We start from the raw sequence: 25,952 nt of genomic DNA on the forward strand, positions 1-25,952 counted from the left end.
AAGACAAGTGTTTAAAGAGTAAACAGAGTCCTGCCTTGAAAACAGCTATGGCGTACGGATGGGGCAGTCCCTCCATCAGAACGCTCCTCTGGCCCCCGGTGAAGTCAGCCCTCTCGATGCGGTCGCTGTAGGCTTCGGTCCAGTACAGCCAGTGGTCATCAGCTGTGATACCATTGGGCCAGCGGACACCCTCTGATACGATGCAGGATACATTTGTTCCATCCATGTAGCTCCTGTACACACCAGCTGCTCGGTCTCCCCAGTCAGTCCAAAACATGAGACTGTGGGACACCCAGAGGATTACAATAATAATGGAAATGTTCTGTTTCAGATTGAATTTCAAAATGTGTCTGTTGCTTGACTCTTACTACAAGTTGAACCTTAACACAGACACTTAACTGAGATTCTTCACATAGATATATATATATATATATATATATGATTAAGGGTCTAATATGTCTGCCTGTTCTTCAGCAAGAAAAAAAGGGGAAAGAAGAAGTGATTCCAGTCATTTTTCAGAGAAAACAAAAAGAGGCAACATGAGTACCACAGTGTGTTTCCAAGTTGATCACTGGAGTCCAAAGAATTCAACTCCAATTGGCTTAAATTGGACTGTATCTTTAAAGAGCCTTGAGATGACATTTGTTGTAATTTGGTGCGATACAAATAAAATTCATCTCAGATAGAAGCAGAGATATCTTTAGTTCTGCAGAATTATGCTTGCAGAGGCGACAGACAGAAGCTGTATTTGGAAGGATCATTCCTTCCTCAAACTTCTGATTTCTAGCTCTTTTCATGCACAAATCGGCTGAGGCAGGTGCTGACCCTCCCCGAGTCTCCGTTAAACGGGGATGTCACCTGCTGCCCCAAGCATGCTCAGGGGCAGCCACACAAACAGGGGATTGGAATGAACTAAAGATTTTATGCAATCCGTTGGTTTCCTCAACTGGGCTATGAACTGGCATAATGTAAATAAAATACTATCATGTGGTTAAAATCACACTGAACTGGATTGAATTAAACTGGATAAAAATGAACTGGCTTGAATTGAACTGTTCTAAATTGGGCTTAAACTGAACTTGTTAGTTTCACTGTAAAATACAGATTTTGTTTGCCACTACAACTGAATTGAATTAAACTTACTGAGGTCAGAGGTTGTATTACTGTATCCATGTGGGTAAAGTCCAAGGTTTGACATATGGTGGTGGAGGTTAAAACCTCTGACCACAATAACATAAATGATACTAGAAAACAATCAGCAACGGAACTTTAATATGTCTCAATGGTTCATGTAAAGTGAAGGCAGTTTAAACTTCTGTTGAGTTATTGTGATGCATTTTGTTCCTTTAAACTTAAGAGAATGGGATGCATGAGGACAGTGAGGTTGCCGATACTGTAGTTGTACAACTAAACAAATTCTTACCTCTCTCCGGGCAGCAGAACCAGAGCTCGAGGATGTTCCAGGATGGAAGAGTTGAGCAGCGTGTGGCGCAGGTCCCCATCAGGATTAGAAACCTACAAACACGATGACCATGAAACCTTTCACTGGGTGTCATTCACACAATTCAGTTTAATAACTTTAACAAGCTGTAGAGCAGGGATGTCCACATCCGGTCCCCGAGGGCCGCTGTCCTGCAGGTTTTAGATGTTTCCCTGATTCAGATCGACGCACCATTAGCAGGCTGCTGCAGAACTTAAGAATATTTTGAAGAGATCCATTTCATCTGAATGAGGTGTGTTGAAACAGAGAAACATCTATGACTGGCTTTGGACATCCCTGCTTTAGATGGAAGTCAAAACATCAACAACAAAGTCAATTTCATTTGAAATGATTCAACAATGCTAATCACAATAAAAATGCACACACGTTATTGTCTTTTATACCTCAATCTTTTGAGCTCCAGCATCCACCCAGTAAAGCAGTCTACTGATGGGGTCAAAGGTCAAAGCTTCAACATTCTGCAGGTCTTTCCTGACAACAACCTCCTGACCAGTGCTGCCATTCAGGCAGAGACGCTGCAGGAGAAGGGAAGATTCATTTAACACTAAATGTGTAAATCTCTTATGAACACTAAAGGCAAGCTCGGCTAACTCAGCTGGTGTAGACGAGGGCAAAATGAAAAAAGTCAACTCCATGTAAAAAAATATGCCATTTGGCTGGCTCCCACAATAATCTATCACCTGTATGGTGTCAAGAGAGATGTCGGCCCAGTACAGACAGTTCCTGTCGTAATCAAAGTCCAGGGCCACAGCCTCCCGGAGGCCGGCCAGAGGTAGAGCTTGATCTGTGCCTGTGGCCAGATCATAGCGATGGATGGAGTTCCTCACAGCGTACAGGATGAACTCATTACTCTCTGGAAGAACAGACATGACAAAGAAAAACACACATACACGTGAATTTATGATGCTATGACATAATATCTTGTATCAAGATGTACAGTACAGTCGATGCAATGCAAAGCAAGCTTCAGAGGAGTTTATGCTGAACAGCTGTTTCATTCTTTTTTATCACCAAGTCTCACATGCAACAGCTACTGGAAATGTATAAAAATATTTCACTTTCATTGTACAGCTTTATAAAGCTGTACATTTACATATAAAACAACACATTCTTCTTTCCATACACCCTACTAGTAATTTGACATAGTTCTGCAGTGTACAGTATATATATATTTAATTATATATATATTTAAACAGGACCACCCTCTGCAAAAGTCTTTTTGGTTTCTAGCTTTTAAGATAAAAAAAAAACATGTATTAGACCCCTGTAGAGCCATATATCACATTAAACTTCTAAGAACAATCACAAATTCAATTTAGAACTAATTCAAGTGCAGAAAATGCCCTGATGTTCATGGTATCATTATCATTCAGAATACATTCCCCACTAGGTTTTGTAGAGTTGTGTGAGATGAATAATTCTATCATTTCATATCAAGTTTTTTTCTGTTTAATCTTTCCTATTTATTTTTGCACTTAGTTTGACAGTTTTTTGGATGGGTAGATATCAGCTCCGTCACAAGATATCAAACATGATGCTTGTGTTTGTTTTCACTGAGCAGCACCCTGCTGAGATGCATTCATGTGCACTTTCTGTGTTACAGCTGAACAGCGACAATTTCAAATCACTCCCAACTACTATGAATGGCTCATGATACCAGATTGAGAGGAATGGTTACTGACAATTATGAGTCATTATATGTTTTAGTGATTGTCTTCTTAGACAAAATATCTTCAAAATAAGCATGGCTACGAGGGAGTTTTTCACAATGCTTTCGAGGTGGTTAGACTAAAATGTAAACGTAACAAAAAGAAACCTCAACAGGATAAATTCAAGTTCTTGATAAAAACCTGTTTTACCTCCAACAGGACAGGGTAGCATCTCCCCATTCAGTCTGGACTCAACATCTCCTCCACTGCAGCTGTCGCCTGGTACCTTCCTGTAGCTGCAGCAGAGACACAAAAACCAAGAGTTGTCTCAGCCGGACAAGACAACCAAGTCAAGAAGTCATTATTGGAAACTGTTAGGTGATTAAAATCATTGAAGATTCTAAGAGCTGAAAATATGTTGTGAATGTCATCAAAGAGAGTTAGTTTTTATTACAATAAACACGCTCCCAAACGAGACAAGTCAACAGAAACACATTCCACAAACTTTTACCCAAACAGCAAGATTTAGATCTAATGAGAATTAAACTAAAAAGACACAAAATCTAATGTAGAGGTAAAACTTTAGGCTTTTCATACAATCCTCAAATTGAATTTTCATTTAATGCCATTTTGGCATCATCTGTATTTGGAGTCTACACAAAATCTCCCAAGACTAGTTTCACAGATGTGTGGCAGCATCTGGAATATAGAGAATGCTGACCAAGAGAAGCTTGACAAAAGCATGTATCTGACCAAAAAGCGCTTTTTGCCATGACTTTTATTAAAACCAAATTTGTACTGAAACTGAATTATTTGAATGAATATTGAATGGAATTGCAAGCTTCTGACTTGGACTTTAATTTATGAAAATCAGTAGCGATACCCAGCCCCAGTAAACTGTTACTGATGTAGATGTTGTTATCATGCTAAATCATAAAAAAATTCCTTTGAAGCCCATTTCTGCACCGTTACCCTTTGCTGCGGCGGTAGGTGGTACCAACAGGACAAGGAACTGGAGGAGCATAGAGGTCACCCAGGAACTCAGGGTCAGGCACACACACCTGAAGAGACAAGTCTTCACTAAGCTTGAAGCCATAGTCACTGAGGGGAGGAGGAAGGAGACAAAGACAGAAAAAACTCTTACTTTCTGCATTTTGACCAGAACCCTATTAATGTTTTGAAACAGAGGGAACGCAGAACAATCGTTTGCCAGTACAGCTAATACAGCCAATACTGCCAGTACAGCCAGTACAGCCAGTACAACCAGTACAGCCAGTACAGCCAGTACAACCAGTACAGCCAGTACAGCCAATACAGCCAGTACAGCCAGTACAGCCAATACAGCCAATACTGCCAGTACAGCCAGTACAGCCAGTACAACCAGTACAGCCAGTACAGCCAGTACAACCAGTACAGCCAGTACAGCCAGTACAACCAGTACAGCCAGTACAGCCAGTACAGCCAATACTGCCAGTACAACCAGTACAGCCAGTACTTCCAGTACAGCCAATACTGCCAGTACAGCCAGTACAGCCAGTACAGCCAGTACAGCCAGTACTTCCAGTACAGCCAATACAGCCAGTACAGCCAGTACAGCCAGTACAGCCAGTACAGCCAGTACAGCCAGTACAACCAGTACAGCCAGTACAGCCAGTACTTCCAGTACAGCCAATACAGCCAGTACAGCCAGTACTTCCAGTACAGCCAATACAGCCAATACAGCCAGTACAGCCAGTACAGCCAATACAGCCAATACAGCCAGTACAGCCAGTACAGCCAGTACAGCCAGTACAGCCAGTACAGCCAGTACTTCCAGTACAGCCAGTACAGCCAGTACAGCCAGTACTTCCAGTACAGCCAGTACAGCCAGTACTTCCAGTACAGCCAGTACAGCCAGTACAGCCAATACAGCCAGTACAGCCAGTACAGCCAGTACAGCCAGTACAGCCAGTACAGCCAGTACTTCCAGTACAGCCAGTACAGCCAGTACTTCCAGTACAGCCAATACAGCCAGTACAGCCAGTACAGCCAGTACAGCCAGTACTTCCAGTACAGCCAATACAGCCAGTACAGCCAGTACAACCAGTACAGCCAGTACAGCCAGTACAGCCAGTACTTCCAGTACAGCCAGTACAGCCAGTACAGCCAATACAGCCAGTACAGCCAGTACAGCCAATACAGCCAATACAGCCAGTACAGCCGGTACAGCCAGTACAGCCGGTACAGCCGGTACAGCCAATACAGCCAGTACAGCCAGTACAGCCAGTACAGCCAATACAGCCAGTACAGCCAGTACAGCCAATACTGCCAGTACAGCCAGTACAGCCAGTACAGCCAGTACAGCCAATACTGCCAGTACAGCCAATACTGCCAATACTGCCAATACTGCCAGTACAGCCAGTACAGCCAGTACAGCCAGTACAGCCAGTACAGCCAATACAGCCAGTACAGCCAGTACAGCCAGTACAGCCAGTACTGCCAGTACTGCCAGTACAGCCAATACTGCCAATACTGCCAGTACAGCCAGTACAGCCAGTACAGCCAGTACAACCAGTACAGCCGGTACAGCCAATACAGCCAGTACAGCCAGTACAGCCAATACTGCCAGTACAGCCAATACTGCCAATACTGCCAATACTGCCAGTACAGCCAGTACAGCCAGTACAGCCAGTACAGCCAATACAGCCAGTACAGCCAGTACAGCCAGTACAGCCAATACAGCCAGTACAGCCAATACAGCCAATACAGCCAGTACTGCCAGTACTTCCAGTACAGCCAGTACAGCCAGTACAGCCGGTACAGCCAGTACAGCCAGTACAGCCAATACTGCCAATACTGCCAGTACTGCCAGTACAGCCAGTACAGCCAGTACAGCCAGTACAGCCAATACTGCCAGTACAGCCAATACTGCCAATACTGCCAATACAGCCAGTACAGCCAGTACAGCCAGTACAGCCAGTACAGCCAGTACAGCCAGTACAGCCAGTACAGCCAATACTGCCAATACTGCCAGTACTGCCAGTACAGCCAGTACAGCCAGTACAGCCAGTACAGCCAATACTGCCAGTACAGCCAGTACAGCCAGTGCAGCCAATACAGCCAGTACAGCCAGTACAGCCAGTACAGCCAATACAGCCAGTACAGCCAGTACAGCCAGTACAGCCAGTACAGCCAGTACAGCCAGTACAGCCAATACTGCCAATACTGCCAGTACTGCCAGTACAGCCAGTACAGCCAGTACAGCCAGTACAGCCAATACTGCCAGTACAGCCAGTACAGCCAGTACAGCCAATACTGCCAGTACAGCCAGTACAGCCAGTACAGCCAATACAGCCAGTACAGCCAGTACAGCCAGTACAGCCAGTACAGCCAGTACAGCCAATACTGCAGATACTGCCAGTACTGCCAGTACAGCCAGTACAGCCAGTACAGCCAGTACAGCCAATACTGCCAGTACAGCCAGTACAGCCAGTACAGCCAATACAGCCAGTACTGCCAGTACAGCCAGTACAGCCAATACTGCCAGTACAGCCAGTACAGCCAGTACAGCCAGTACAGCCAGTACAGCCAATACTGCCAGTACAGCCAGTACAGCCAGTACAGCCAGTACAGCCAGTACAGCCAGTACAGCCAATACTGCCAGTACAGCCAGTACAGCCAGTACAGCCAATACTGCCAGTACAGCCAGTACAGCCAGTACAGTTAAGTAATTCTAATGCAGAATGTTAAAATTTGCCTGAGCAGCATGCAGTCCTTTGCATCAACAGAGGCTGCCTTGTTGTGCCTGGGTTGCTCCCTCACCATTCATAATCCTGGCGTGTGCAGGAGCAGTTAGAGATAGTGACCGGTCTGTCAAAGTCCTCTCCATTAAAGCATGTAGCATGAGGAGCTCGTCTCTTAAAAGTGACCTCTCTGCCCAACAAACACCCATTTCCATGCTCGTCTGATGGAGACCAGCGCTTGTAGTCGGCCTCAGAACAAGGCACACCTGGAGAAAAACAAAAGAGAAGGTGTAGACATTTGGAAAATGACTTGCTATGTTATAAATGTTCAATTTACCGCTCTTATTTATTTCTCCGCCAGCCCTGCTTCGTTGCGACAAGTTATGATTCTCTTTTCGTTTGAGCTCTGCTCATTCTTTGAATCTTTTCAAACTCATGCTAATAAACATTTGCATGTTCTCAAAGAAAAACATAAGAAACATTTTTTAGTTAACTTGAAAAAACAGCTGGGGTAAGGGTAGCTAACATCTTTCTTTAGCCAACAGGATGAAAGTAATATCTGTGATGTGTTGCCAGCTAAGGTAAATGCGACTTACAACTGAGGAAACAACATCACAGCTAACATCACAGCTCCATAGAAGGAAACTGACCACACATTGTCAAACTTTTGTCTTCACCCATCACAGTAAAACTTTGGTGGACTATTGATCCATTCTAAATTCAGAAATAGCTGTTGAAAGTTGTTGCCAAGAACAGAGGGTGTCAGTTGTGAGATTTCTCCACTGATCCTTCACACTCCAACCTACCCAGAACATCTGAGGTGTTGACCTGCAGGATGAGCCAGCTGTGTTTCTGCTCAGCGTAAGAGCCGAAGATGGTGAAGATGGTGCTCTTCTCTCCAGGCTCCGTCAGAAGCTGGTAAACATACACCTCCTTGTCTGAAAACTTAAATTCGGTCCATGTCTCACCTTCATTGGTGCTAAACCTGACAGGGAAATGGACAATATTTAATCTTATTCCTTCTTCTCTTTTATTTGACAGTAATTATTTGTTTGTTGGTGAACTATTGACATCCTGAATTCAGCATTTGGTTTTTTTTTTTTGCACAATTTACTTTCATCAGCTGCTGCTACTGTCTTCTTCTGTCCAGATAAACAGGAGGGATTTCAATTGGATGGCTTTAACCCAGTTAGACTGACCTTTGCTTACATGAAGGCATAACTAGGTTAGTAAGGAACAAGGGTGTTCATTATCTGCATGTAAATAAGCTCAGCTGTTTTGGAATTAATCTACTGTAGCACCTGTTGACAAATACGAATTGCCTGCCAAGTTCCAGTTGGCACAGAAGTGTCTTATTATACCTCTGTTGGCTGAAGGGAGTTTTTCCTTTTTTTGTTATTCCAACAAGCCAATTCACATTCACACAGTTTGCTTCTGCTGCCACTTAATGAGCACATCAAAGCTTCCACTCACAAGTGAGCCTCTCTAGGTTTGATGTGTCTAAGTTCAAAAAGTTTACATCCAGAGAGCCTCTTACTTGAGGTGTGTGGTGGAGCCTCCCTGTGCGATAGCCATTAGGATACCTCCATGGTCCCCCCATGTGTAGAAATGAGGGCCTGCCAGTGCCTGGATTACATGAAGCATGGACATAATTAAGATATTGTACATGATAGTCATTAAATATAAGGAAAAGCATATCTCTGCATATACTGGGCAAATGGCTCGTAACTCGAACTTATGGTAGTTAAAAACAAACAAATAATCCCGTATCTCTTTCCGGGAACACATTTGGACATGCATTTTAAGTTAAGTAAATCTAATCTAATTTTAATTTGTTACATCAGTACGAAGTACTGGAGCCCACCCTTACAAAACCAAAGCGTCACACATATATGACCTTTAATTATCCTGTAAAAAGTTCAAACAGAGCTCAGGGTTTATGGAGCTCGTGTGTGACAACAGAATCACAGAGAGTTTGGTGTAGTGGTCTCCCAATATGGGCCAGTTCAATACATGACTTGTGTGAAGACTGTGCCTAAAAGAGAAATCTGTACCAGCTGTCTGCTGGCCAGCTGCAGACCAAATAAAAATGTCCTGTAGTGTGAGGCTGTGGCACTGTGTGCACGGAGGTGAGCTACTGTAAGCTCCATCATACAGTCATAACATGCTTCAAGGGTTACTGAGAGTAGTCTGGCTCAAAATGTAGGTAACTCAAAGCTTTGCAAATGATCTCTGAAGAGGTACACCCCAGGGAAGAAGGGGCTGGAGTGGAGTGAAGTGGCTCATTCTCCCCCTTAAAAAACAAGCTGCTATGAACATATCCGTTAAGGCAGGTATGGAAAGGGAGGTGTTGTGCTGTATCTGAGCTATTTAGAGAGAAACTGGGCCAATCTGGGAAAAAGGCGACCAAATACACGTATAAAACATGTTACATCATAAGCCCAGTTGTTGCCATACTACATCTAATGCATTCATGGCAGTCAAAGGTCCAAGAGTTAGTTTTCTCCAAACATCTCAACACATGCCTCCCTCCCTCTTTGTCAACTGATTTTCATTTTTGCTCTTGTAATTTGTCCTTCATTCATTTATCATCATTTTTTACTGCTAAAACATAAATCCCCTTCAGGATTAATTCTGTCTTATCAAAGTAAATAATATAGCTTATTTAACACCTGTTTCTAACTCATTATCTCTTCTACAGTATTGACACCACATTTACATAACTAATGACTGAAGCTGAAAAGCATCAGAAAAAATATCTGAAATGAAAAGGTTCTAAACTAAATCAAGTTGTTAGTTATGCAATGTATCCGTGTGACAGAGGCGAGTCAATGCTGACTTTTACATAACACCATAAACCTATAGAGGTGAGTCCAAACAACAGTTGCAGTAAGGCTCGCCTACATTCAGAGGCATGAAGCTGTAGCTGTATCTTCAGGAGACCTTAAGACCGGCTGCCTGTGTTTTTCTTGTCAACCCTGTCAGGTTTTGTACTGACCTCTTGCCACCGGGCTCCAGCACTGCTAGAAACATAGACGTTGGGTTTGTTGGCTAAGTTTCTGCCAACAGATCCTGCAAGCAAAGGACAAAAAAGCATTTTACACACAGACACAAACTGTAGGGGCTTTCCCTTTTGCTGTTTTCACTATAACATCTGGAATATCTGTAGCCTGGAAACTCAAACCAAAGTATTCTCTATCTTTATGCATTTGGCTGTTGTTTGCACTAACAAATATATATATATATATATATATATATATATATATATATATATGTATGTATGAATAAAGTACATTTCTTACTTACTGTCAGAAAGATTCCACAACTTAACATCAACTATAATGAAATGCAGATCAATGTGTGTGAGGATAATACTCTACCATCCAGCCTTAGACTGACTGTCTGATAACACCCTGATCTCTTCTATGGCTGACTTAGCCAAACTGTCCATCATCCTGGTCCACGTTATAATGTCTCATAAACGTGTTTCAGCTTATGTTGTCCTCCAGGGCAACAACCAGGTCAGTCTTTAATGATCCCATAAATCATCTTCAGTTCTATTTTTGTGGACATGTTTCTGGGCACTGAGTCCTAAACACACCATTTTTGTTTCAAATAGACAGAATAATGAATAGATGCACTGAAGTGTGCAGATATTCATTGTCCTCAGAGGGTGAAACTCTAATAAGCTGGATGATCATCGGACCTGTTGTCTGACTGGTGAAAATGTTAAACGGCTAATAGCATTTCCATCATCCTGCAGAGTATTTTTGTAATCTTTTATCTGCACATCAGCAGCGTTTGATGTCAGCACAGTCACAGTCGTGTTAAAGAAAACTTCAGAGGTTAGTCTTGTTACTCTTTCGTTGGGATTTTTCTTGCAGATACTGAAAGAGGTAAAGCTAAGCATTTGTGTCGGGGTATGGATGTTGGAAGTGGACTTTATTTAGCAACATTAGAAACAACATTAGAAATAAAGGCAAAACAGGGAGACTGAATAATATGTGAAGGAAAATGTTTGTGTGTTTTTTCCATTTCCTTTTCATTTAATTCTTGTGTTTGGTCTTTTGTTCATGTGATCGTGTTCCTGTCTACTGTTTCATGCTATGTTCCATGTTCTATCAAAAACATATCATGATCATGTCTGTTATTGATTAAACAAATAGCGGCACAACACGACACGATATAGTCACGAATATGTTAATATCGTCATACGTAATGGTGACTATCTGAAGTGAATGACACTTGATCAGCTTGCTGTGCAGAGCGTGTTTGACCCGTCCAGCACTCACAGAAATCAGCCCATCCGCTTGAGTGCAATGATGAATCAACTGGCACAGCTGACTGCCACTCCTCCCTCCTTCTCTTTTGCAGTTCCATTATGTTATATGAATTTAATTAGCGAGACAGGCTGGGTGTAGGGGAAGGGCATCAACGAATCAATGCTCTCTACGAGCTGTCTCTGCCTGCAGAAACCCAGGCCAGATAAAGTCCTTACACTTGTTTTTGATGGAATCTTCTGAATGCAACAGGCTGAAACAATTACTAGGTGCGTTTCAGCCTGTTTAGATGCGCATTGAGAAGTATCCAGTACTCCATTACGATGGGAACGCCATCATTTGAATTAAAATCCCCTGATTCCCGCACAAATGAAAACACGCTCGCTGGCACCGGGTTTTGGTTGATTCGAAAGGGATGGAAACAGCTGTGTCCGCATCAAGTCTGACGTAGCGCACTTTCATCCCAACTGCTTGGGCAAGCGCATTAAATAACATCTCTTGCCTCCTTCTCCTCATGAGAGCCCCTCGAATCCACAGGACTAACTGGGCTGACAGCTCCAACACCACATGCCCGATTCTTAATAAAGGTTCAAGTCCTCCCTCCATGGTGAAGCCGGGAAAACCTTTACAGGCTGGTTGTCATGCCAACCTGCGGAAAACTCGCACGAGTTAGTAGTTTTCACCAAAGTCTGTTCTTTTGATGGAAACACACATGATTGGAATCTCTTTTAATGATCATTTCCCAGTGATTGGAATCACTTTTGGATGGAAACGTGACTGCTGATGACTGTCTGTTCAGATTAGTCAACAGATCAAATAAGAAGTTTCTACCCCCACAATTTACATCATTCGTGTGTTTTGTGCAATACAGAATGTGGAGATTTAGTGAGAGACACAGACTGAAGTGCTTGTGTCCTCTTTAAGAAACAGGTTTTTGGAGTAGCCCCCCCCCCAGAGGAGGTTACTGAAGCTGGCACCCAAAGGATCCTCATCCAACTCAACTCTAGATACTAGAGCCATAAAGGATTATTTTCTGCTCATTACACAGACCTGCAAGAGGTTCAATAGTAGTAGAGGATTTCTTAACTATTGATTTCAATGCCATGAGGTTTGACTGTTTAAAGGAACAATCTGTGGATTCAGGGTGAAAAAAAGTAACTCCACGCTGTGGGGAAAACTGTTAGTTTCCTGTTGCTTTTCATGTCCCACCTGTAGCCATGATGAGTCCTGGAGAAGAGTCCTTGGATAAAATGGGCATCCTCCTCAGCTGGATGTTGAACAGCTGGCTCCAACGTTGGGCCAGGTGGAGAGAACAACCTTTACTGAGCTGAGGGGGAGAGGAGCCTTTCAAGTTGATGTGTTTACACTCTACATAAAGCAGTTAAGCCTATGTTGGATGGCACAGAATGATGGCTGTGGACAGTGTCACAAGTGGTGGGTTCTCTGTCGAGTTCTAAACCCCTGAGAGACCAGATGAGAAACTTGAATATGATACTGCTTTTTGGATACTGGCAGACTTCCCAGGATCCATTTGTATGCCTTTACATTCCTGTCACTGCTTATGTCATGATAAAACAATGCTGAATGTTATGAAGGCTAGTACTGAATTAAAAAACCTATAAAAGCAATCAAACATTCAACTAACTTCTTTTCAAATTTCAAACCAATTCAACATTGTCAGAATTCTTAAGATGAAGTGGATGAATTTTTACAGCTCCAGCCCAAATGAACACCTAATGAGGTCCACTGTGTATAAAAAACAGTTCTGGTTCTGATGAATAATGGCGTGAGTTTATTGAGCCTGATGGCATCTCTGACTGGTGCTGCTCTCCCAGCAGACCACAGAATGCAAACATCTGAGCTTCCTCAAAGGATTCTGCTGGTCTCCAAGTCCAGTTTGTTAATTAAGTGGGGACCCCGAGTTCTGTGATCTGTCGATTATCACCCCCTTTCCTGAAGGAGTAAATGCTTCCAGCAGCACCTCTGCACTAAGGGCTCCACCATTTCTCCTTCCTTTCTCCACTTTCTGTCTGTCTGCTTGAGGACTGCCTTGTGTGATGAAAACTATTTGATGGCAACATGAGTTAATACTGCCTTCATTGATATTTCACTGTTTCTAACTTCTAATGATAAAACAGTGAGACATATTCATTCAAAGTAAAGCTTGATGCAATGCAAGTGAGGTTTGAATTTTCTATGTTCTTTATGCAGTGTAGAAATTATTCATCCAATTAGTCCATTACCAAAACTGTTGTAGAGGATTTTGGTGTTAACTGACCTTATCCTCCATTTTCACATTGCCTCAAACACCTGCAAAAACCTAACAACCAGATTGTCCTTGACGAGCTGAGGTCAGGTCTTCTCTGAGGGTGTCAGACAACAGCTCACATGCTGGCGAGCAGACCTCAGAAATGAAAGTGACAGCATGGAATCCCGCTTGGGGCTGGACGGCGTACCTGGCAGTCCACAGTTCCTCCCAGGCTGTCGGCTGCAGGTGGCCGCAGCAGCTCCCACGTCCCTCCCTTGTCAAAAGTGATGACAGATCGCATGTTGTCCTCACTGACCGAACCGTTGATTAACGTGGCGATGAATACACCCCGCAGCCCATCCACGCGGTGCAGATCTGCAAATGGCTCGTTGGCAAAGTACCTGAAACCAAGAAGGGGAACATAATGCCAGCTCAGGGGAGAACACAGACTCTCAAAATGCTGCAGCGTCTTCTATGTGGTCATTCTAGACTAGTTTTATATCATCCTTTCTGTAAATGTTTAAGTAAGTAAACACAGTAAGACAAACAGTATTAAACTAAGTGAACCCCCATTTTGTGATACACAGGAAACTGGAGGATCATCATTTAGATCTGGTGCGTTTTAAAATCTGCATGTGTATCCTCAACACACTAGTGTTCTGATGCAGAAACACAGCAAACAAACTGGAAAACAGATGGCCCAAAAATCCAAGGCTAACGTCAGGTAAACAGGCAGAAAGCTCCCGCCTGAGCCAGCTCTGGGACTGGTTCAGCTCAACCAACACAGGAGCTTCCTGATGTGGTTAGAAAGATGACAACAACAACATTAAGGTCAGAGAAAGCTGTGGCAACAGATCACTCAAGGTTTTTATTCGATGCTAAGCACTGCTTCTGACTGTTTGAAAAGCCTTTCTGTGATGGGAACTGGAGGGCTTCCTGTGGGTTCCAGAGGTTGCTATGGGAACAACTCCATTACTGGTAAGGCTGCAGTTTGTGCTCTATTTGCACTCAACGGATTCATTATTACATGCCAATACAATTTGCTTGACCACAAGATTAATGAATTCACTTATTTCAGGTAAGTGAATTCAATAAATTTATCAAAGCATTAAAAGGAAAAGAAAAAATTGAAGGTTAGGATATCAACCAGATTTCAGGCACTTTTTGGTTGATCCAGGACATTTATGACAATAATAGATCACACAAAGGAAGAATTAAGATCCCTTCACTGTCTGCACATGTTGTAGATTTTATCAGAAAGAGATGCAATTTTAAACAAAAATGATTAAACAAGTAAAAAAAAGGGGGGGGGGGGGGTTGTTTAGTGAATATTCACTACCTTTGGAGGAGCCTGTTACAGCTTTAAGTTTTCTAGACTAAGTCACTCTTCCTGAAAGATCTACTCAGGCTGTCTCTCAGTCCGCTGTGACCTCATGTCATGAAGCTGCTCCCATCACGCTCCCCCACAGGCGAACATTAACAGTTAACGAGAATTCAATCTCCAAGCAAACAGCTGGGGCCAGATGTATGAAGGAGCTGTAAACACACAACCAGATGTATGCCTTTTGCTCCACACAAACCAATATTTAAAAAGGATGAATATGCAGTGAGAGCGTCTGCAGTCTCACCCTGAGTCGTAAGGGCAGAAGAAGCTCATCATTTCCCATAAGACGAAACAATCAACGTCAGGGAGCTCACGCAGTACGATGGCGCTTATTTTCAGTCCCTTTTCACTCTTATTTACAGTGGGTGCTTTAAACATGACTGTCCAAGACTTCTCCAACCAGAGTTTAAATACAAATGAGTATTTAGAAGTTGTTCTGACTGTCTTACAGACTTCCACAGAGATGTAGAAGAAAACAGCAACTACACCATGATCCATCATCTCAAAGCAGTTACTCAAGCTGTCATTAAACTACACTCTGCATTTCTACCTTTAGTAAAAGCAGAAGCTAAAGACCACAGAATAAACTCTGCTCTGCCTGGTTTGAGATATTTTCCAAAAGCAAATATAATGTGCTCTTATATTTCTACAATTTAAAATGAATGTCAAATAAAAAACCAAATCCAATCTGTAAAGCTGTGGCTGTTTTAGCGCACGTGTTTGGCTCATGTGACTTCATGACAGCAGCACATCACTTCAGCCTGCCAGAACCGGTTCTGCATGCAACAAAAGCAACGACCACTCGCTGAACACATTTGTTCTTAAGTCGTGGGTACGAGGGATTTAAGAGAACTGGCCAATAGTTTCATATTTTGAGTTTTCTTTCAGGTAGGAACAGAATTTACGGGTGATCCAGACTCCCGTAAAACAGGCCGCTGTTATTCCAATCTAATGGGTTGTAGATTTAATTACTTTGAAGCAATCATAGATAAATGTATCCATTATACCCCATAGCTATGCTGACATTGTTCTGTTGGACTTAAATGATGCACTGACTGAAGGCTCATCGGTCTCTGCCTGGTCATGGCGAGACGTTTTTAAGCCATTTTCATATCAAAGCTTTTCTTCTTTATTTCGGTGACATTACGAACTACAGGTGACTCGGAATTAACAGCCCTCCTAACTTCTTCCCATTTCTTCGCTTTAGCAGGTCCAGTAACTTGGATCTGGATCTGAAAGCAGAACTTCAGTCTCACAGCTGTAAAGTTGTTCTTTTGGCGCCGTTCTGATGACTCAACACCTCCTGGCACAGCAGAGAGGAAGCGCAGCCTTACACGGTGTTATTGAGGGCGTGGAGGAGGCAGTGCACGTGTAAACGTGCTCGTGTACGCAGGCCGTTTCCACACTTTGTCCAAAGTTAAGAGCGTTTGTTCAATCTGACGTGGCGTGTTCGTACGAGACCTTCTCACAGAAAAGTGAGAGAATACCATAAATTAAGAATACGAAAATGAGACCCAATGTGCCTGCGTGATTCTAAGTGTGTGTGTGTGTGTGTGTGTGTCGCAGGCATGCAGTACCTGATGAGTGTGTTGCTGCCTGAGCCCTCAGGACTGTAATACAGAACATTCTCCAGCGACAGAGAGAACGACAGGCCCTGTGTGTCTGAAATGTAGAGGTGTGTGACGTTGTTTCGGTGGTTCACACAAACAAACACCTGGTCCTCCGATGCGTCTGCTATGTAGTACTCCTGTAGGGAAGAAGAGAGACGGCAGGTCACCTAAAGCTCGCCGACCTTCTGTATGATGGAGTAGAGGAAATACACACGGAGAACAAACTGGAGATCATGGTGCAAACCACAGCTAGCACATTCTACAGGCTGGTGCAGGTCCACTGAAATAATGACATCGTTTACAGTTAGTTTCAAAATGATTGTTGTCTGGCTGCATTTTTAATTCAGTCTTCAGATTACAAATGAATGTCTACACATTTTATCGAAGGATTTCATTGTTCAAACAATGATCACAAGCTACATCGACCCAAATGCAGCAAAGCTGGCCCAAATCATGATACTACCACCACCTTATTTCAGGGAACTTAATCATTTTCATTGAAAGGCATACCAAGCTGAATACTCCCTTCAAACTGATGAGACATGTGTGCCACACAGACTGTTTGCCCTGATCTTTTAGAATGAAAAATCATGAGGTTCTGCACATTTAAAGCTTAAGCCATGCAGCTGGCATGAATGCAGCCTCAGGTAAAGGCTGCGTAGCCACCTGACTAAAACAGGTCCACAAAAACACAACTGCTGGTTAAAATATTGCTGCCACATCAGACATATTCAGACTCTATTAGGAGAATGTGGACTTTCAAATAAAAAGCTTACAGTGGGATTGTGTCAAAGTATGGACTGTCCATCACTTCCTTTTTACGCTAGATTAAAAGGCACCGGCAGCCTTTGAGCTTCCGATCTCAAACAGTAAGAAAGTAAAAGGAAATGGCTCAAGAAGTCAGATGTCCAAATCGGTAACTCTGATAAGTTTGCCCAAAAAGGCAGCAAACACTGAGGTTTTTGGTTAGCTTAATCTTCAGATTTAAATGGTTCTGGCTTCCCTGTTCCGAGATATATCAAATGGAGCATTACTCTGGAATAAAAGGGCAGAAGTTATCACTTTGTGCACCTTTCAAGCAAAAACCTTTGTTTTGTTCTGATCTTAAGACTAAAATCTATCCGAGTGTGGCAGCTTGCGTTCAAATAGAGTCTAAATTCTGAAATGTGACATTTTTCAGCCTTTTTTGGCTTTCTGAGGATCCTCAGTTGAGGTTTGCTGGGATCATCAGACGTTAATAGATCTCTGTCCTTTACACCCGGTCACACCAGAGTATCCCTCCATCTCTACGTCAGAGCAACAGCGCATTGACCAACGGGCTGCCATCCATCTACAGGTGCCCCAGTCAGGTTTAGAGCTGCTCACCACTCACTGAAAGTGGGATCAGCTGATACCCAAACCGATTTTGAAGCTTTTGATTTATCCTGAAACCGTTTTTATTAACTTACTAATTATATGTATGGTATTAAGAGAGGAAAAGATTTGTTAGGCAACGTGTGTATCTTCTGATTCATTTATTTCATTCTGCCTGTTTGCAGGTACGAGGAACAGTCAAGAGCTAATAAAAATGCTTCTTTGCGGAACAAAATAAGCCAAATTTTATTAAATAGGAATTAGAATAAATGCTAAACAATAAAAGCCTTTCCCTGTGAGCTACTCATTTTTTCCATTTTGTTTTTATGTTAAAGTTGTGTAAGCCAACCACTACAGTATGAAGCGTCTGTATCAGGCCACAAAATGAATCAATTAAATATATAAAACCATGCAGTAACTGTGTCCGTGAGACAAAGGCTGCAAGTCCACCCATCACTCATTTTCCATGGAATGTATCTGATTTGGAAACATGCATCTGCCTGGTGCTGGTGTCATCAGGTGAGTGCACGGCTGTGTGTGTGTGTGTGTGTGTGAGAGACAGACCCTTGTTGTTATACACTGTTGAACTGTTTTTAAACTATGATTAATCTCTCATAAAGACAACACTCACTGTTATTGGATGTCGGGTCATAAACTGGGCCGCTTTCATTGGCTGACGGTTGTAGGAGACCCACAGCTGAACAGATGAGGCTTCATGACTGCCCAACAGTTTCTGAAGAGGAGAGGAGACGGATAGGACACAGTAAACGATTCAAATGCTCTTCACTTAGACCATTTCAACTTTATTTCCTAGATCTTCTAGCTTGGAACATCACCTGCAATCAAGGAAAATGTAAAAATATGGAACTGAGTGATAATAAAGTCAGTGTGGACTCTGACAGTCGAACCCCATCCTCCAACAAAAATGTCAAAAGTGATAGTTATACTCAGAGATTATTTGAAAAGAGTTTAGCAAGTTTCATTCATTGTGATTTGGAATCACAATGAAGACATTAACATGTGAGAGCTGAGTTTGTTTGAACTTTACAAGCTGAAATAATCAATGTGTGGAGCCAGTTCAGGTGTGGTAAGCACATAGTAATGTGCAGCATATTCAAATGCAAAAATATGAAACTCAAAGTCATTCTTGCTACTATGTGAACTGCATTAGAAGATGTGATCTGCACTGCTACTCCTATGCAATCTGTCATCTCACTGCTACAAACTGAGGTTGACAGTTCCATAAATGAGCCATTGTAAGGGGGTCGAGGTGAAAAGGATTCAGTCTATACAGACAGACTCCTGGACCCTGTCACATCCTTTATTATCCTGCATTTCAGCCGCTGTGTACATGTCGTCTGACAAAATGTGAGTTCAGCTTCTCTTCTTCTCTGTGCTTTGAGATTGAATGTTTAACCATCTTGATTAAATACTGAATGGAACTTTAGGATCTTTTTTTTTTTTAAATCACAGCTGATCAGAGACGCTCGGTTTGTTTCTATGGTCAGGGTACAACATTTTCCAGCCAACCCCCAATACTTATTAAGACCTCACAGTGTATTCTTATTATAGATAATCTCCACATTTGACATATTCTCCACCCTTTCCATTTCCAACTCTTGTCTAGAATTCATTTTTGCAGTTGGGCTCAGTTTAAGCTTTAGGACAACAAAGTAGTTTTCTTCTCATACTTTGTGTTGCTGTGGACCACTCTGTTTAAGCAAGTGACAGCAGCAACGTGTAGAGAGATTAAGAAAAAAAGTTAGATATGGAAATGAGACAGAGAAGGATATCGAGGCAGGGGTGGCCCACGAGGGAGTTGAACAGAGGAAGATCAGGAAAGAGTGGGAGCAAATCTGCACAACCCTGGTTTTAATTACACCGCAGACATCACTACTCATCAGACACACACTTGGGGGGTGGTTGCACTGAGAGGCATCTGGTGGGCGGGGCTCTTTCAGTTTGTTTGGGGTTCGTTCAGACGTGGTAGAATAGTTGTTTTTTTCCTTTTTTAACCGTCGGCTGCCTGTTTTTTTTACCGTCGGCGCTCCTAGGACAATCATTACTCCATAGGCCTAAAAGCCAACCTAGAAGACAAACGTTGGTGTCTGTCAACAGAAAGATGGCAAGCAGAAAACGTGAGGAGAAAGGTGGGTGTGAAAAGCTCAAACAAAAGAAAGCCAAGTCACTTGAAGAAGCTTTTTGGCGGCAGCAGCAGCCGTAATGTTGATGTCGGCCAAAGCATTTTATCTGAGAACCAGGTGGACATCCAAGCTGACCAGCCACAAGCTGACGGTAGTCATGATGAGGGGCAGGCAGCTGGGGGAATTTCACCGGAGGAGGAGGTACCGGTTGGATCTGCGGCGTGATGATGAGAAATATGTGGTTTATTGCTGTCAAGAAACTACCAAACATGGCAATTATAAATAGATAGGCAAGCACAAACGGCTGCGATTTCATATTCACCTCTGCATAATTCATGCAGATTAGGCTCTTTACGTTCAAGAGAACCAAAGGTTTGAGGGGGAGAAGTGTTTTCCATTTTGGCACAATTTATCTTTGTCTTCTCTTTCGTCTGTGGAATGGGCAACAAATGTTGTTTGAAGGATGATTGGTTGAATGCTATTCTAACTAATCACAGCAGCATTGCATTGTGCAATTTCATTTTAGATCGGTTTGTCAGGCTTAGCTACCAAAGAAATAAATAAAAAATAAAAAAATCAGCATAATATTAAAACTGTAAAATTTGTCAAGCAGGCTAATTCTTACACAGAATAGACCTAAAAGGCTAAAAATCTTCTTCTCTGTAGCCTCGGAATCAAATGCTTTGTTTCTCAAAAGTTTTGGCTGATTTTTAAAAATAGAAATTTGAAGTACAGGTTTAATAATAGGCCCCAAATAGGCCCCGTTTTTTGGTCCTGTGAGTGTCTGACACTTTCTTGCTGTAATTCACGAAAAAATAAAACTAGTAGTGGTATAAATAAAATAGATTAAGCTACACACACACGCACACACGCACGCACACACACACACACACACACACACACACACACACACACACACACACACACACACACACACACACACACACACACACACACACACACACACACACACACACACACACACACACACACACACACACACACACACACACACACACACACACACACACACACACACACACACACACACACACACACACACACACACACACACACACACACACACACACACACACACACACACACGGTGTGGAAATAAAAAAAAAAATAAAAAAAAAAATCACACTGATCATAAAAAATTAAAAGTTAAAAAAGAAAGTTACGTTGAGTATGAAAACTCTTGTCCATTACATTTTATTTCATAATTGCAACCAATGTGTTGTATTCATTGTTGCAAAACTTGTTCTGTAAATAGTTTGTTTGCTATCATGATCAAAACTATTGATCTGAAGCTCAGTGCTGATGCTGTTCTGTAAATAATCAGCAATAAATATAATTTCTGACCAACCCATATCAACTGCATGCTTAAAATAACATACTGGTTAAAGCCCCGCCCATTTCAAGACAACCGACCCCCATCCGGGTTAAGCCCCGCCCACTCAGAGTACGGCTACGGATACAGATGATTCATATGGTTAACAGATACAGATAATACTGTACTCGCTCATCCTTACTGCTTAATCCAGTTTAGGGCACACCCCGGACAGGTCGCCACTCCATCACAGGGCCACACAGAGACAAAGGAGATACAACCAGGAGAAAACTTACCAGTTAAGCTGACATGCATGTTTTTGGACGGTGGGAGGAAGCTGGAGTACCCGGAGAGAACCCCCGCATGCACGGGGAGAACATGCAGACTGCACACAGAAAGGGAGAGGGATCCCCTGCTGGGATTAGAAGCAGGAAACCTCTTGCTTTGAGGCAACGGTGCTAATCCCAACACCAGCGTGAAGCCCCCATTTGAGTCTAATTACGTTTAGACTTTGAAAGCATCGATTTCATACTATTTTGTTGGATAAACATGTTGTCAAGGATTCTAAAAGTCCAGTTTGGGTCTGGCAATGTCATGTAAACGCCTGGATCTGTGCCAGAAAAACAAAAAAAACATCTATATATCAAAATCTTTTAGGCTGAAAAATAAATAAAGCATGAGCTGCAATGTATGAAAGAAATATGTGTGCAAACATGTCTCATGTAGACAGTCTGCAGTCCCAGCTTGTGTGTTGCACATGTTGCAGAGGAGAACACAGTCCACCTTTTCAGCAAATGTCTCACACAATTATCTCTGAGGGTTTAAAGCATGACAGTAATAGAGCCGTTTGTTTTTGAAAATACAGCCGGGTCCAAGACTGTTCAGAAAACATTTAGGGCTGCAGCCCCACACACCAAGCTCTAACACTCGGTTACATGCGGGCAATCGGATCGGATTAATGGCTAAATTCCAATAAGACTGAGTTATTCAGTTCATGCAGACAGCTTAATCTGACAAGAAATCGGATCGGATCGGGTTACTTGTGATCGAATTAAGACCCCGGGATCAGATCGAGCGCTCTGCCCATGCACTTCTGATAAGCCAGCTAAACAACGTAAGGGGAAGTGTATACCACCATCATTAATCATTTTGGTCCCAATAAGTGTGTAGTTAACCTAAAACTGCACACTGAGAGTCTCCAAACTGAGAAAAGAAAGTGGTGCATGAGGTCAGCAGCAACAGCACATCTGTATGTTTTTTTCATTTAAGATTTATTGGGAAATTGCCTTTGAAAGTGAAGAAAAATAACAAAATAAATGTACTGTGCCACCACATTGGTCAATAATAATAAACTACTCAAATCCAATATAACTCCAATTATGGGTTTGGAAATGAGTTTTTTTCTCCCCTCATCAGCCACCAAACTTTAATCTGGGCTTTCTGGTCAGTTTACTTTGTTCGTCAATAGTGAAAATTGAACAAGAGTTTGTCTACTATGTAGTTTCACAAGTAAGTGGCGTGATACACATTTTCCACTGAAACCACCGATTCTACTCGAATGGCAAACCCATTCCACACTAAGCTCATGTTCCCTAAAACTGATCCCCTGAAAACGCTCAAATCCCTAAAATGCAGTGCTTGTCTTGGGTTTGAGATTAACTCATCCTGGGTGGCAGACAAACACAATGACTTCAGTTTAGAATGAAATAAGGCAGTCTGCACACGATGCTACAGTATTACCATAACAGCCAGGGAACTATTCCCAGAAAACTATCGAAGTGACGCAAGACATTCACACCTCTGTGACAAAGTCGTAACTCAAAGGGTGTGTTGCTACAGCAACAGTTTCCAGTTCATCACACGAATACACATACAACACCCACTGCAAACAACCTCTCTCGGGAGCGAGGTGCGGTGCAGTAACAGCTGGGCGTGCCTGTAAAACATCTCCTGATTACAGGCATCCTGATCGGACGCCTCACCTGGGTCTTATCAAATGAAGGAGCAGCTGTAGCTTTCTCCCAGTGTCTGGATTCCTTATTGCATCTTGAGGGGTGACAGCACCTACCCTATAGGGGGTACCTTATACATGTGATGCACCTACACATGGGGGGCTACCACACTGGGAGCTGCTTTTGGTCCACTGACGGGGTGCTGTCCTGTGGACTGCTCTGGCCCGGGTGGCTGGAGGACTCTGCACCTTGGTGTGGGGCCTCTTGTCTGCCCGGGTCGGGACCGTCTCTGTGGCGGCGCTCCCTGTGGTCGTGGGCCAGGAGCCCTCTCAGTGTGGTCGGCCCCCAAGGTGGCTCTTTCCCTGCCTTAGGTCTGGGTGCCGCCATGTCTCTGTCTGATAGGGGCAGTGGGTCTGAGCTCGTGTGTGTGTGTGTGTGTGTTTGCGTGTCTCTCTGGGTATTTATGGGGGTGGGAGGGTTGGTTTGTTTTATAATTGTTGTTTTTAGCCTCTGTGAGGCACTTTGTGTTGCTTTTAAAGTATGAAAGGTGCCACATAAATACAATTTGATTTGATATATATATATATATATATATATATATATATATATATGGTAAGATGTCCACACCTACACAGACCCTCATGGACCTTTGTTAAGTCAGCAGTGATCTGAAGGCCTTGTGGCCGAAACGTTGGATCAATACATTTGGATACTTATGGAGCCAAGGTGTGTAACACTTTTTTTCAAATGGGTCCTACAAAATGCCAAACCAGGTGTCTCATTCACACACTCAATCACATTCATGCATGATCACACACATGTACACCAATCCCTGTTCCCGACTATGTCCCAGATTATGGTGTCTAAGTCTAAAGTGCGCTAATATGCTGTAGCTATTGTGTTGGCTCAGTGTAGATAAAGTGACGACATAACCAGAAGTTAAACTTAAGGAGGATAGAACAACTAGAACCTCCCACTTTGATTTAGGTTTTACACCACTGTCCTTCCCTAAAATCCAACTGGATAACTGTACAAACACACAAATGTTCCTGAGAACACCTGTGTTTATGCAAAGCAAACGTATCCTTAGATGCACATGTAGGTTTCTACAAGAGATAGTCTGACACTGACAGTCAGTCAGTAGCTTCTGGATTTATAAACTAACAAATTACCAACCTAAACTTTCAAAATAAGATATTATTATTCAGCTGCACAGCGGTTATACCACTCTCACTCCATTCCTGCTAAATCTTTTTCCAATCAAATACCCCCCCACAAAAAGGAAATAAGAATAAACTGGAACTAAAAAGGGAGGGTTACAGATCACTGTCCCTTACAGAGATGACTGCCTTTCTACCGACACCATCCAGTTCATATTAGGAAATACACTACTTCTGCTCCTCTACTGAGAAGCAATGCTCGAGGTGTGGGAGAATGGAGCCATAAACAACAGCAAGGAATTTTCAGGAGTCTGCAGTATTTACTAAACTCAAGCATTCTGAGGAAGTGCAAGTAAGCAACAGCTTCAGAGACCACTGTAAAACATGCAGGGCTCTGATGAGAGGAATCAATCTTGCTCCAATCTCCACTTCCTGTTTTTCTCTCTCTGTCCAATCTTTGGACTAAATGAGAGGGACTGTGGAGACCAGATAACTCAGCCTCATCAACATTCTCATTACATCTGCTAAGCCGGTTATCTTCAATAGTTCTCCTTAATGTTAACTAAGGCTCAGGTCTTTAAGATCTGATAGGGACTCTATTCCTCAGGATAACTGCTGTTAGAGAAAACTTCTGGCTTTTCATTTAGCTAAAACGTCTGGGTACTGCCAAAGGTACTTGTGATATTCCATTAGTGATATTCTAATCCTATTAGGGAAAGTGACTAGAATAGAATAATCATTCTTCTTACAGCTGATGAGCAATGAAGAAAAGAAAGATAGTGGCGCTAACAGTAAGGCGCTGATAAAGCTGATGCTGTGTGACGGGCCACTCTTTATCTGTTCCATCCCAGCCTCAGGGGCTGCGGCTGAGCCGAGGCCTTGATCGGACTGCAGGTCAGAGACAGGCCTCCCAGAGAGAGGAAGTCACATACATTAGATTCTGATGGCTATTGCTGAGACGGCTGTATGTGTGGGTGTACGTTTGTTATTTGTCTCGGTTTCTTTTTTCATTTTCAAGCAGTAAAATGCCTGTAAAAGACATGAATGTGTTAATCACACAGCAACAGCTGGCCCTAACCAGTTAGCCAGAATCCTTAACTTACACTAGCATTCCCTTTATCTTGATCAAGATTTCCAGGGGGTTGAGTTGAGCACCTACCCATCGGAGTGCAAAACCGTGACAATAACTGGGCAGACAAAGATGAAACTAAAAGATTTGAATATTTGAACTTTGTATATCACGTCGGCTGCCTCAAACTAGTTTTTTTTTACTTCACGTGTCTGACACTTTCTTGCTGTAATTCATGAAAAAATAAAAGGTAGTAGTGGTATAAATATTACAAATTAAGCTACACACACACACACACACACACCTGGTGTGGAAATAAATTTTTTTTTTTTAAAAATCACACTGATCATAAAAAATTAAAAGTTAAAAAAGAAAGTTACGTTGAGTATGAAAACTCTTGTCCATTACATTTTACTTCATAATTGCAACCAATGTGTTGTATTCATTGTTGCAAAACTTGTTCTGTAAATAGTTTGTTTGCTATCATGATCAAAACTATTGATCTGAAGCTCAGTGCTGATGCTGTTCTGTAAATAATCAGCAATAA

The 25,952-nt window shown here is 42.5% G+C and overlaps 1 protein-coding gene across 5 annotated transcripts in view; it reads right to left on the reverse strand.

Moving 5' to 3' along the window:
- The window catches only part of sorl1 (sortilin-related receptor, L(DLR class) A repeats containing), a 145,805-nt gene that overhangs the window by 23,774 nt on the left and 96,079 nt on the right, over positions 1-25,952 (reverse strand). For 4 of the 5 annotated variants that reach the window (XR_011917173.1, XM_072393189.1, XM_072393188.1 and 1 more), the window contains 14 exons: positions 18,379-18,480; positions 16,362-16,531; positions 13,609-13,801; positions 12,362-12,479; positions 9,871-9,944; positions 8,410-8,498; positions 7,679-7,857; positions 6,952-7,138; positions 4,123-4,251; positions 3,361-3,446; positions 2,182-2,354; positions 1,885-2,016; positions 1,424-1,515; positions 35-281 (listed from right to left, as the gene is read on the reverse strand). Coding sequence is in view for 4 of the 5 variants with exons in the window: in XM_072393189.1 (XP_072249290.1) it covers positions 35-281; positions 1,424-1,515; positions 1,885-2,016; positions 2,182-2,354; positions 3,361-3,446; positions 4,123-4,251; positions 6,952-7,138; positions 7,679-7,857; positions 8,410-8,498; positions 9,871-9,944; positions 12,362-12,479; positions 13,609-13,801; positions 16,362-16,531; positions 18,379-18,480 (1,971 nt within the window). In the remaining variant the exon portion in view is untranslated. The remainder of the gene's footprint in view (positions 1-34; positions 282-1,423; positions 1,516-1,884; positions 2,017-2,181; positions 2,355-3,360; positions 3,447-4,122; positions 4,252-6,951; positions 7,139-7,678; positions 7,858-8,409; positions 8,499-9,870; positions 9,945-12,361; positions 12,480-13,608; positions 13,802-16,361; positions 16,532-18,378; positions 18,481-25,952) is intronic. The other variant, XM_072393191.1, reaches the window with a different exon arrangement.

This window comes from Leuresthes tenuis, unplaced genomic scaffold (genome assembly GCF_036924035.1).
Source record: "Leuresthes tenuis unplaced genomic scaffold, fLeuTen1.0.hap1 SCAF_9, whole genome shotgun sequence".
In the NCBI taxonomy this organism is placed as follows: Eukaryota; Metazoa; Chordata; class Actinopteri; order Atheriniformes; family Atherinopsidae; genus Leuresthes; species Leuresthes tenuis.